This window comes from Acinonyx jubatus, chromosome C2 (assembly GCF_027475565.1).
Source record: "Acinonyx jubatus isolate Ajub_Pintada_27869175 chromosome C2, VMU_Ajub_asm_v1.0, whole genome shotgun sequence".
Classification (NCBI taxonomy): Eukaryota; Metazoa; Chordata; class Mammalia; order Carnivora; family Felidae; genus Acinonyx; species Acinonyx jubatus.
Window position 1 is genome coordinate 2,629,373 of NC_069384.1, and position 13,510 is coordinate 2,642,882.

A 13,510-nucleotide genomic window follows, 5' to 3' on the forward strand; every position below is an offset into this window, starting at 1 on the left:
AACGAAAAAACCTCATTCTGCTCTTGAGAGAGGCAGGCAGTTCTCAGATCCTGTGACCAGGGTTAAGACAAAGTGTCCTCAATATCTATAGTCCCTGAGGGGACACTATGCATTTCCCAAAAGTAAAGTCAAGTTTAATTTTATTTTTTTTTGAATCTTTTTTTTTTTTTTTTTTGAGAAAGAGTGCATACACATGCACAAGTGGGGCAGAGAGAGCGACAGAGAGAATCCCACACTCAGTATGGAGCCCGATGAGGGGTCTCAATCTCACAAACCATGAGATCATGACCTGAGCCGAAATCAAGAGTCAGATGCTCAACTGACTGAGTCACCCAGGTGCCCCATCAAGTTTTAAACGAAGGGAAAAAGCCATGAGTGATAGGTGTACAAAGAACATTTTCTTTTGTCTTTTCCATTTTATTTAGAAAAATCATTTGTAATGTTTACTTATTTTTGAGAAAGACATAGTGTGAGCGGGCGAGGGGCAGAGAGAGAGGGAGACATGGAATCCGAAGCAGGCTCCAGGTTCCGAGCTGTCAGCACAGAGCCCGACGCGGGGCCCGAACTCACGAACCGTGAGATCACGACCTGAGTCGAAGTCAGATGCTCAACTGATTGAGCCACCCGGACGCCTCTTTTCCGTTTTCAATAGTAAGTACATTCACTTCTAACTACGTATATAAATGCAAATAAATATTTTTACCGTTACGGTGACTCACGAACCAATGTGCCAAGTGGCAGCAAGTTGCTTACCTGGGTGTTTTCACTGCCAACCCCCCGTGTATCCTCCGACCCTACACGGGTCCCAGAAGCCCAACACGGCTCATCTGAGACAGCACCATGGGCCCCGGGCATCCAAGGCCACGCGACTGGGGCACGGCCGTCATCAGGGCACCACCAAGTTCTCGGCGGCACAGCCCATCTGTCCTCGAAGGAGGCAGGGGCCAGGGTGGAGCCCGGGGGCGGGGGGGGGGGGTCCCTCCCCAAGCCCAAGCCCCACCGGATCGAGGCCCACGGGTCCAGCACCCAGCTCCCCCGGACACTTACCCGTGAGCACATAGTCATATTTATTCACGTTGTTCAGCTTCAGGCCTTCGTACAGCTCCTGGAGCTCATTGGAGTTCAGCACTTGACCTTTCCAGTGTGGGTAGCCTGGGGGGAGAGCAGGACAGTCGGGGCCTTGACACCAGGGCACACACGTGAAACACGGCCTTCCCCGACGGCCGGCCGCGGCCCAGACACTCGCTCACCGGCCCTCGATGGTGCCGTGCTTTGGTGGGTCCCCTGGACACCGTGCACCTCAAAGCCCCCCACAAACACCGCCGGCTCTCGTGCTGCCCCAGCTCCAGGCCCCCTCCCGCTGCCAGCCCCTCCGGAGTCAACCCAATGCAGCGAGGCCGGTCAGCTTTCCACGCTGGCCTGAGCAGCCTGTGTCGAGCGGACACGCAGACACGCGCACAGCTGCGCACCTTCTCCCGGGGGCGCCCCTGCCCCAGGCCACGGCGGCTGGCTCCGCCAGCCCCCCCGTGCGTGTTTCCCCCATCCAGGCCGCGTCGCGTCCTGCCAACCCAGCCCTACAAGACTGAGGCGGCCACCAAGGCCAGCCCCAGGTCAAGGCGTGACCAAGAGCCAAACGTGAAGTAGGAGGAGGCTCCGACGCGGGCTCTCGGCCCTAACGGGTGCCCCAGGTGAAGTCCTCGCTCCAGGCTCGTGAGCAGGCAGGACTGCCGGCCTCCTAGGGGGCCGTCCCGCCATGCAGGAGGACCCCTGCCCACCGTGGGCCCCCTGCAGCTGACCCATGAAAACCTGGTCCTGGCGGCTCTGGATTGTGTTCCTGATGCCCGGCTTCTCCCCACAGGCCTTTACCCTGGGCTGTGTTAGCTCTTTGTGCTGAGTCCTGGGAGGTCCCCTGGCACACGGGGGTCCATCCCTAAGCCCTAGGAATGAGCCTCCGACCCCTTGGGCTCCAAAGCATCCCTCTCCCAAAGCACACCCACCTTTTGTGGGTCTCCACGCTTCCCATCCCCAGTGGGGTCTCTGACGTTAGCGGCACCCACACCCCTGGCGGCTTGTCTGAAATGCAGATTCTCAGGCCCTGCCCAGCCCGTGAGTCACAGTGTTTGGGGGCGGGCCCGGCACTCGGTTTCAGCAAGGCCTCAGGAGGTTCTTACGCACACACGCATCTGAGAGGCACAGACCCAGGGCAGGGGGTCCACAAACGAGGGCCCGTGGGCCACGTCTGGCCCGCTGCACGCCTCTGCACAGCCAGGTTTTGCATTTTTTTTTTTATTTTTTTTTAATTTTTTTTTTTTAACGTTTATTCATTTTTGAGACAGAGAGAAACAGAGCATGAATGGGGGAAGGTCAGAGAGAGAGGGAGACACAGAATCTGAAACAGGCTCCAGGCTCCGAGCGGTCAGCACAGGGCTCGAACTCACGGACTGCGAGATCGTGACCTGAGCCGAAGTCGGACGCCCAACCGACTGAGCCGCCCAGGCGCCCCGGTTTTGCATTTTTAAATGGTTGGGGCAAAGAGAGGAGTGATACGTTATGACCTGTGAAAATTGCATGAAATCCCATTTTCCGTGTCCACGAAGGAAGCTGAAGTTTTGCCGAAGCTCAGCCACGCCCAGCCCTGCACATGGGGTCCCTCACGGCTCTCACGCTACAAGGGCACCTAGGCTGCAAAGCCTCCATTATTCACTATCTGCCCGTAACAGGGTAAGTGTGCCAGCCCTGCTCACCCAGGACGGGGGGTCTGTGGCCTCCATGTTAAGAGTCATCTCTGAGTCGAACCATAACGAGCTCTGTTGAAGAAAAACAGGCCCGAAATGGGGTGTCTTCCATTAACACCCCACGTCAGTACACCAAGACCTAATACCTCACTGCACCTTCCACCCTGGAGTGGAGCCTTTAGCCGGCCAGCGTGGAATTTCCTGGCCAATGTTGGGAAACTTACCGATGGACCCGTTCTGTTCCCCTCAGAAGGGCAACCTTGCCTAAACCCAAGGCATTCGCTGCTGATAAATTCCTCTCTCTCTTTTTTTTTTAATGCTCTCTCTCTGTCTTTAAAAGCCTTTTTTTCTCCTTCAGCTTGGCAGAGCCCCCTCTACTTTCCAGATGGGATGCCGCCCAATTCACGAGTCATTTAACAAAACCAAGTAGGCCTTCCAGTGTACTCAGTTGAATTTCGTTTTTTTAACAGATCCCGCGTCACACCCACCAGGACGGTTAGGATGAAAAAAGCAGACGCATCAGACGACACGTGCTGATGAGCATGCGAAGAAAGGGGAGCCCTCCCACCCCGCTGGCAGGGACAGGACGGCGCAGCCACCGTGGAAAACAGACTGGTGGCCGTTCACGCGGTCAGAGTTACTCTCCGATCGAGCGATTGTGCCTCTGGGGGTATCTGTCTGGGAAAAACGGGGAAATGGTCCCCAGAAGTACGTGCAGACGGATGCTCACAGCCTCAACCTTCGTGACAGCCACGACTCACAAACCCGCGTCCATCAGTGAACGGACGCACGAGCGAGGCGTGGTGTATCCCTACGCCAGCCTTAAAGCGGGGCACGGACACCTGTCGCCGCACGGACGAGCCTGGAGAACACGAACAGTCACCTACCCCAGGGTTCTGTGTGTAGGAAACCTCCAGAAGGGGCACATCCACAGACAGAAAGTGGGACAGCGGTCCAGCCGCCAGCAGGAGGGGGCAAGGGTGAGGGACAGGTACGGCTCCCGCTGGAGCGGTGCAAACCTCTGGGAGCGTGCTTGTATTCAGCGAGCGATACACGTAAATAGGTGACCTGATTCCACGGCACATAAATACCGGACAGAGACGTTATTTAAGAAAGGAAGAGCTTTCTGGGGCCGCCTGGGCGGCTCAGGTGGTTAAGCATCCAACTCTTTAGTTTGGCTCAGTCGTGATCCCAGGGTCGACAGGATCAAGCCCTGCACTGGGCTCCCAGCTGAACGTGCAGCCTGCTTGGGATTCTCTCTCTGCCCCTCCCCTGCTCACTCACACGCTCTCTCTTGCTCAAAAAAAAAAAAAAAAAGAAAAAAAAGAGAGAGAGAAAGAGAAACACTTTGAAAAGAGGTGAAAACAAAAAACAAAAACCAAAAAAACACCCCAAGTACTTCTGGGTACAAAGCCCAGGACTGAACCCACGACAGCCCCGTGTGTCCAAGTACGGGGTGTTCCGAGTCACTCCCAGGCCCCGGGGGTCCCCTCGCCAGGCAGGCGCCGCACGGCATCTGGAGGCTGGGGTGGGGGCCCTGCCAGGGACCACAGGAGGTGAAGCCCCCCATCCCTCTCCTGGTCCGACCACACCCCGCAGCGGCGTGGGCTCCCAGCACTCCAGGGTCTGGCCTCCATCCGCCCCTCAGTCTTGGACCCCTCGGGATGGGCAGTCCGCCAGCACCTGAAGAGTTGTATGGGGGCCCAGAAGGCAGCCACTGGCCACGGAGGCCCTGGAAGCCCCCTCCCCTCTGCCGGGGTCTGTGCAAAGGGCAGAAGTTTCTGAGCCAGGTCTGTGTTTATGTTGAACTAATGCTGCTTATGTCACAATGCTACGTGCAGCAAGAAATTCAATTCCAACGTTCAGTGTCCAAGGCAGTTGGCTCGTTTACTTAAATAAACAAACAAAAGGGAAGGTGGTTACAACGGCCAATAAAGCACGTGGGATTCAGGGAAGTTCACTGAGTCGACTTAAACGTTTTGGAGGCTTCTCCAAATCCACAGGACCCAGAACGGTCAGCAAAGCCGCAACGGAAGGGCTGTCCATAAGAACCACAGGCTCCTTCCGAATCCCGAACGTCATTCTTCCCCTCGATATGTGACTCATGATACCCCACCCCTTCCAAGAAAAGCCACACCAGGAGAATTACAGGCAACCTTTCCTAAGAGTGTGGGCTGAGGCCCAGGTGCCCACCCGCATACCCTGCCGGCGCACTGCCAGCTTCTGGGACGTTCCGTACTCCTGAGCTTCTATCCAGGTTCAGAGTAACTTCAGAAGAGGTGACACCGGGATGTTTCCAGGAAGGGAGTGGCCTCGTTCCCCTGCTGCGACGGCACTGCGGGGTCACAGGACAGGCCCTCCCCCCTCATGGAGCCAGGGGCGTGGGGAGCGGGTTCAGGAAGCCTTTCTGAGGGCCGCGACCCTCGCATGCCCTTGAATCGGCGATTCTGCTTCAAGGCCTCTGTGCAGAAGTCCTTGGGGTCCCCTCTGTGCTGACACAGACGACACACGGGCCCCCGAGGCGTGGGTTCGTAACAGAGAAAACCAGGATCCACCTACGCACCCACAAGCGGCACACGCACACGCGGGGCCCCGCTCGCGGCCCGCGGTGTCACGTCACTGGAAGAGGTCAGGGCCCCGCAGCAGGTGCCAGGATCCCAACCTCGTCTCAGAGGAGACCGAGGGGCTGAGCGGCTACACCAGCCCGCCCCAGGTCCCAGGTGGCTCGGCTGCATGCAGCCGGGCCGAGGTTCTAATGGTGTCCACACCCGGACAGGCCAACCCAGCCCCTCCGACCCTCACGTGCTGGGCGGCCCCTCCGGCTCCAGCTCCCAACCATCAGATGAGGGGTGGGGGCCCCAGATCTCTGAAGGCCACGTCTCATGCCCACACGCCCTCTGCGGCGACTGCTGGGGCCAACGCCTTACCTGTGTGGTTTGAAAACTGGACGGAGTTCAACGCGTCGATCTCGAATCCCAAAACCTGCAAGACAGAGAAGGCCCAGGTGTGAGAGAGCCAGGACCCCGGGGGCGGGCGGCAGTGCCTCCCTGAGTGGGGCTCCACGCCCACACTTTGGTGCCGTGCGTGTCTGGTGAGGGGCTTCGTCTGGAAGTATGTCGGCAGCAAGCAGCCCAGAGAGCTGAACCTCTGAGCCGCTGCCCACCCGTGGGAACTCACTTCTGGAAATCCCGCCAAGCAAAAATGCTTGAAAGTGCGAGGCGACAAGGCGTCCGTCTGTTCAGACGCTGAAAGGGAGAGGTGAGGCCGTCTCGGTTTCCAGAACGTGGGTTTGAAGCCCCGACCCCTCTGGGGAGGCAGGGCCTAGGGGCTCCCCACTGGATGGCACAGCCGGCCGGCCCCTCCCCCCCGAGCCTCCACTGAAGTATCAGCCCCACCCGCTCACTGCAAGCGGGGAGCCCACCGCAGAGCCACACCGGCCTGGGGTCGTGCGGCCACCCTGTGGCTGCGACACAGTTTCGTCACGCACCTCACAGCACAGAGAGTCCCAGGTGCCACTGAGTCAGGGACCAAGTTTATAAAGAACAGGAACTCCTTTTTCAATGAAGGGGAAGAAAGCTTCTACCTAAAATAGCCCAGGGGCGCCTGGGTGGCTCAGTGGGTTAGGTGTCGGGACTCTTGATTTTGGCTCAGGTCATGACCTCACAGTTCGTGGGATCGGGCCCCGAGTCAGGCTGTCTGCTGGCAGCACGGAGCCTGCTGGGGATTCTCTCTCTCCCTCTCTCTCTGCCCCATCCCCACTCATGTGCTCACTCTTTCAAGATAAACAAACTTTAAAAAGAAATTAAAAATGAAATCAGATGGGCGAGGTCTACACCAGCCGGCATGGACTGCTGTTTGCCTGTGGAAGAAGGGGGATCTTTCCTTCTGCTCATCTTTCCCGTTTTTCCTCATGTAACAGGTAGGCGAGATTCACTCAGGCAACATGACCTATAGAACACTGCAGAGCCCTCTGGAGACGAGCCACATTCTCAGCGGGGCCCTGCCCACGCCCCTTGGAGGTCAGAGGTGGCAGGCATCGGGACACTTCCCTGCCCATCCCTCAGCCTTCGTGCCCTCCCCTGACCCTGGGTCCCTGCCAGGCCCCACGGGCCACCTCCACCTGTCCTTCCGGGCTGGCCCTGGCCGGCATCACCCCAGGCAGCGCAGGCCCACGGCCCTGCCACGTGGTCCTCGCCGTCTCTCGGAGCATCCTCGGGGTGGCTCTGCACAGCCGGCTGCCTGAGGAAACCTGCCCGGGGCCGCACAGAGGCCTCTGGCCCTGGGGGGGGAGGGTACAGCCAGAACCGCCACCCGCCGCAAGGTGAGGCCCGAACGCCCGGAAGCAAGCCAAAGCCAAGTCGGTGTGAACAGCACGCCAGGGCCCGGCCAAGTCCTGTGGGGTGTTAACATCCCACAGACCACAGACGTCTGGCTCTTGGAGTCCCACTGACCTTTGGACCCTCTCCCTCTGCAGCCCCAGGAAAATGACAAAGAACAAAGGAGCTTTTTATGGCCCTGGTCCACAAGTGGGTGAGCGACTCCGACGTACTTTGGGGACACAGAAACAGATGCTCCACGGGGACCAGGCAGTCCCCCAACAAGAGCATGGGACGAGGCCTCGGGGACATTACATGGGGGGACGTCACTCGGGCCTTCCTTTGTGTCCCCCCACCCCTGTGTGACTGACACAGCCGGGGGAGGTCACACATGGGCTCCGACCACAACCTGTCCTCTGGACGCTCGGGTCCAAGTGGGCTCGCGGCCAGCCTGGACTCTGGAGCCATGTGAGACCATGTCATGAGGACAGGTGTTCAACCCGGATTCCCCCCCTGCTGGGAGCTGGGCTGTCCCGCTGGCCCTGCCACCGGGGGAGGCTCCTCATCTTTCCGTTTGGAGATTCTGGCTCTGCGCACAGCTGGGACTCAGGACTGAACTGAGAGTCCCGTCCTCACCCCAGGCCGGACCAGGAAAATCATGTCACCCTTAGGATCGGCAGGACAGGACCAGCCTGGAAACCCAGAGCCCGCCCCCCACCCCCCAATGCCAGTACCTCTGCCTCCCCGTCTCCCTATTTCACGCCACCCCTGCCCTGTCCTTCCCTTCCGAGGGAAGCGCGGCCCTCGGTGATTCCTCCCACCCCTGCACGCTGCTCCCTCCGGGGTTGACGCCAGGCCCACGCCACCAGCCAGCACCTGCACGAGGCCACCGTGGGGCCAGCCTGTCAGCCCGGAAGGTCCTCTCTCCTCCCCTCTCCTCGGTGCTCCCAGCTCCGTGACGCCCCGCCCCACGCCGACCCCCAGCCCCACCGTGACCGCGCCGTGGCACAGGGTGGGTCAGTCACTGCTGCCCTCAGTGACAGCCAGGACCCCCAGGAGGGCTAGCCCTGTTCTTTGGCACACGTGGGGACAGGGCGTGACCTTATGAGTATCTGTTGATTCGACGTGCCCACCACATTCGTCCTGGTGTCCGTCCCGCTGGTGCCCTGCTCCAGACCCCGGGCCCGGGCCCGGCCCCCAGCCACCCCTGTGGGCACAGTGTCTTCCCTCCATCCCCTCCTCCCTCCCCTCCAAGTCTCGGTTCACATCCATAGCTGAGGCCATCTGCGGACCCCGGCCACAGGAGCCACACGCAAGCAGTGAGATGCCAGGAGGCACCAGCAGAAGTGCCAAGACAGTGGCCCTGGGGGGGCTGGGTGCGGGAGGTCGGAGGTCGGAGCCCGGCTGCCGGGGCAGGAGCAGGTGCGACACCAGGGCAGGGAGGCCACGGGGTGTTAATGCCCCATGGAGCGTCTGGCTCTTGGAGTCCCACTGACCTTTGGACCCTCTCCCTCTGCAGCCCCAGGAAAATGACAAAGAACAAAGGAGCTTTTTATGGCCCTGGTCCACAAGGCCGGGAAGAGGGCCGCAGCGGGTGAGACTCCGACGAACTTTGGGGACACAGAAACAGATACCCCACAGGGCACGGGGACACTAAAACCTCAGTTCCCACAGAGGGGCTGGGCCAGTGCCCCGTGGAATGTGGCTGAGGAGGAGGCAGCGAAAGGGATGGGGGGATGGAAAGAGAGGGGCAGGTGGGCAGGTGAGAGACAGAGGACAGGGACCGAGAGCAATGAGCACACAGTCCCGGGCCGTCCCTCTGTGTCCTACTCACCCGAGCACCACTGACCACCCTTCAAGTCTCCCCTGCACGCTCAGAGATAGGCAGAAGTACGTGTGGGGGTCAGGAGTGGCTGCCTCCAGCAGCTGGGGCGGGGGAGTGGGCACTGCTCACCCTCGCCGTGGCCCACCGGTGGCCTTCCCTCTGTGACGGTTCACTGTGCAATATACACTTAAGATTGACATCTAACAGGTCTCTCCAAAATAATTAAGCGGGTATTACCCAAACTCAAAGAAATAAAATAAAAATCGCCAGTCTCATTAAACCCAACAGTTAAAACGGGCCCTTTGCAAGTCTGCCTGCCAGGTGCACGGCCTCCTACTCCCACATCCAGCTTGCGCGGCTTCGAATCCCTTAGAATTCTAATCAAGGCTCAAGAAACAGACTTGAAGCGGCCATGACACAAATCTGGAAACCCCTGCCAAAATATCCCGCTCCACTGCTTCCGGATGTATAGATAATTAATCCTTTGAAGCTGGCAAACTGATCTGGGAACGAAGTCCCTACTTGGTGCTTCTGAATGATAGCGAGCTCAGCCGCAGGCTGCCTGCTCCTCAAAGGCGGCAGTCGATGCGGCTCATTTCTCGGTGCACGTGCCGTGTGCAGGGCACGCACGACCGCGGGCGCTCCACTGTGCAGGCGCGGGCTCCCGCCCAGCCAGGGGACACCGAGGAGGCTCTGCCCTCACGCCCTCCATGGCCCCCCTCCTGGGGCACAGAGCACCTGCCGCCCCCCCAACCCCCCGCTGCTTGGGACCCAGTACCCCACACCCCTTCCAGTTCCTTGCTGGCCCAAAGCTGCTAAGGCAGGTGCCTGGGGGGTGGGGGGGGGGCGCAGATGCCTCCTCGAGGGCGTGGCTCCGACCCAGGATTTCAGAAAGCAGGAAGCCTTTGCAAACCAACCTTGCCTAAGCCAAAACAGCAGTGGAAAGCGGGCGCTCCCCTGCTTCCCACAGGTTCACGCTGCTCCACTCTGCAAGGAACTGCATTAGTACGGTAACCGTTTTCTCGCAACAGCAAAATTCCTCTCCGGTTTCCTCCGTTAGCACAAACAGGTACTAGTGAACATCTTGAGTAAAAGCAAAGTGGCTAACGTGAGCTTCTGGAAAGCAGGGGACACCGGGACCTGGATAACACCGAATGAATTCCCTGTAGAAATAACTGCTCTGGTCCCCATTTCTGGACTGGACCCCGCTGGTCACACCTCGCCTCCCCCCTACCCCCCGCCGAGGGAGCCGGACACACGCTGACCCTTGGTCTGGGACTCAGTGCAGTGTTCAGGACGCACATCGTGGGCAGCTGGGTTCTCCCCGGCCATGCTCACCTCCCGCTCAGCATGTGGCACACATCCAAATTCCCATCCCTTGACAGGCTGTGCACAAGTCACATTACCTGGGAAGAAACCCTCGAGTTGCATGGACACGACCTCCCCGGACCGGGCTAACTTCCAGGACAGTACTGGTGGTCTGTGTATTCTTGTGGGTGAGAATCATGTCGTTCTACAGTGAACCTTGGAGCCCACGGGGCCCCAGAAGCCCTTGCTCACCCTGCACCACCGTGTCCGAGTGTGGGTGGCTCCCGGGAGGGGGTCTCTCTCCCACGGTCACCATCTTGTGGCACAAGGGACCCTACCCAGCCGAGTCCACTCTTATTACAGCGTGCGTTAGAAGCGGGTGTCTGGGCTGAGCTCCAGAAGGGGGGCCAGCACCCTGAATGAGGGAAGGGCTCAGCAGCAATGCAGTTGTGCAAGACCGTCTCACATGGAGCCATTGCAGCTGTTACTAAACACGCTTCGTAGGAAAACCACAGCCACCAGCCAGCCTGGCCTCACCACCCCCCGGGGACTTCCCTACATTCTACCTTCAGCAACGCTCCCTACCGATGGCTCTGGCAGAATCCCACGTAATGGAGGCCACGGTGTGCGCACCTCTTCCACCCACGCTGGAAGTGTGAGGTCACCACGGAAACGGGCACACACAGGAATCGGCCTCCCCCACCCCCGGGTCGCTTTTTAAACATCTACCAGCACGGCTGCAGCCCACGGTGAAAGACGCAAAAGACACCGTGGGAACAAGAGGAAGGAATGACGCTCAGTCCAGGGAGGACGGCTGAAGCGAGGCCTCGCCACGGAAGGGGGACCACCACCTCCACCGACTCTCACCGGCACACACAGGGACAGAGTCCCCTCTCCCCAGCCCCGCCAGGCTGGTGGCCACCGGCCTTCAGTGTGCCCCCATCTCTGCGGACAGCCCGTGCGGGCGTGTTTGGCCGTCCTCACTACCATCCCCGTGACTCTCCATTGTCCTCACCCCCCGGCCCCCAGATATACCCATGAAACCCCAACCTATGGGGGCCTGCCCCTGCGCACGGAATGAGGTCCGGACCCCCGGGCTGCGTGTCCCAACATTCCACCAATTCCACGTTGTGGCCACAGAGCTGCTGACCACTTTCTGACCCCCCCCCCCCCAATCTCTGAAACCCCTATGCCTGCGAGCAAATCTCCTGAATGCAGAACATCAGGACCTTGTTGAAAACCTTGTCTTCTCGGCCTCTGCCGCAGCGCCGGGACTCGGTGGGGTTTCTGGGCCCTGGGACTCCCCGCACCAACCGTGAGCCCCTAGGACGCGCCCACCACCCTGTGCACCTCAATGAAGGCTGGTGCGGCCAAAGCCCGGCCCCGGGCCACATGAGGAGAGCCACGCCCATTTCAGAAAACACGAGGAGCCTTGGCCAAGAAGTCCCACGACAAAGCACGCCCCTCTCCCCAGCGAGCCCCTGCACCTCCACGCGGCTGCGGAGGAAAACCCGGCTGCTCGATGACCACGGAAGCACAACCAAGCCCAGGCGACAAGAGTCGCAGGATGGAGAGGACCACTGAGGTTCACGGCCAGCCCAAACCGGAGGCACTTCTGACAAGGTCCCAGCATTGGACACACTGCCGGTGGGAGCGGCCCCTCGGCCTGCCGGGGGGCAGGGGGTGCAGACGTGTGCATGGCGTACAGGAAGCACCCCACCTCCTGCCAAGAGAAGGGCGGTCAAAACGAGCCCAGGTGGGAGGGGCAGCTTGGAGATGGCTCCCGCTTTCCGTGCCTCTCTGCGCGTTCTGTGCGATCAGTGTGCAGGATGGGGGAGGGGTGGTGCACGCGACACCTGCGGTGACTATGGCGGGAGGGGGCTTTCAAACACTTAGTCACAGCCAGCCGGCCACCAAGAACGAGCGAGGACGGCAGGGACGCTGGCACGCACTCCAGTTCGGTGGTCTGACTCCCACGGCCGTCATCTCCCGCCCCACGCAGACCTGTGGCCTTTCCCGAAGGAGGGAGGAGGGGCCTTGGGCGGGTGACGCATGTTCTCCGAGGCCAGATCCCCCTCACTGCTGCAATCATCACCCACTCTGCTGACAGCCAGCAAGACACGGTCGTTAACTCAGCAGCTGGGCGGGCAGCCCGCCCTCGCGGGGAATAGCAGGAGAAGGGAAGCTCTGGAACATTCCAGCGCAGCTCCCCCACCCTGTCTGGACCACCCGGGCTCCTCTGCGGGAGAGGCTCGTGTTGGGCAGGGAGGGGCCACAGTCTCCAAGAACCCTCACTATGGCCTGTTCTGCAAGACCATTAGTTGCTTCCACAGGAAATTAGGATTAGGAAAGAGAGGACGCAAGATGTCAAGGGACTGCTGGCATCCTCGGGGCTCGGTGCCCAGTGTCCTGCCCACCACCTGTGACCGGTCAGCTCTACCCACGTCCACTGTTCCCTGACCTCCAACGGGAACCTCTGCTGGAAACAGCCCCGCATCCCCAAAGGAGCCTGTAGCTCGCTTTTGGTCCCAAGGCCACCTTGGCCCGTGTGTGTGCACCCTTGCCTCAGCCGTCACCACCCTGGACACCAGCGACCCTGGCCCTGGTCCCGGGACAGCCCCCTCCCCAACTTCCAGGCTCGAAGTGCTCAGTGGCAGGACCCTGGCCCCCTGCCAGGCCCCGCCCAGGGGCCATACACTAGCAAGGGGGCTGGGCCGCACTGCAGAGCCCTAGGAGAAGGGGGTCTCACCCCAAGACCCGGCAGCACCTGGATATGCATGGGGAACAGGGCACTGCCCCCCTCGGCCCCGCAGGATTCTACCACATGGCCCGGGGCCCCACACCGGCTTCCTCTCTCCTTGACAAACTCCATTTGTTCTGTTCCTTGGTGTCACTCTTCCAGATCACTCTATGAGCAGAACTGGCTGGTTCTACATCAAAAGCTCCACGCAAGCATATGCACCAGGGGACGATCAAGCCCATGAGCCACAAGGCCAACAGCTCCCGCGTCACGTAAGCGCCCTGCTCACAGACACACCCTCGCCCTTCCAGAGAGCACGGTGCCAACCCAGGCCCCCGGGGGGAGCACTTAGACAGAAGAGACAGCCCCACTTGGAGCACGGCAACAACACGCAACACCCGTGTACGCATGCACGCACACAGTGAGAAAAAGGTCAGAGAACAGGACCAAGCAAGCTCTTGCTTTCTCCACGACACGCACAGAGGAACGACAGAGGGGGCGCCTCCGTGGCTCGGTGGGTTAAGCGTCCGACTTCGGCTCAGGTCATGATCTTGTGGTTTGTGAGTTCGAGCCCCGCGTTAGGCTC

The 13,510-nt window shown here is 60.2% G+C and overlaps 1 protein-coding gene across 1 annotated transcript in view; it reads right to left on the reverse strand.

The window, feature by feature from the left end:
- The window catches only part of PDXK (pyridoxal kinase), a 32,800-nt gene that overhangs the window by 13,679 nt on the left and 5,611 nt on the right, over positions 1 to 13,510 (reverse strand). Inside the window, exons 2-3 of the mRNA XM_027041491.2 lie at positions 5,663 to 5,717; positions 1,048 to 1,152 (exon numbers count right to left, since the gene is read on the reverse strand). Coding sequence (XP_026897292.1) covers positions 1,048 to 1,152; positions 5,663 to 5,717 — 160 coding nt within the window. The remainder of the gene's footprint in view (positions 1 to 1,047; positions 1,153 to 5,662; positions 5,718 to 13,510) is intronic.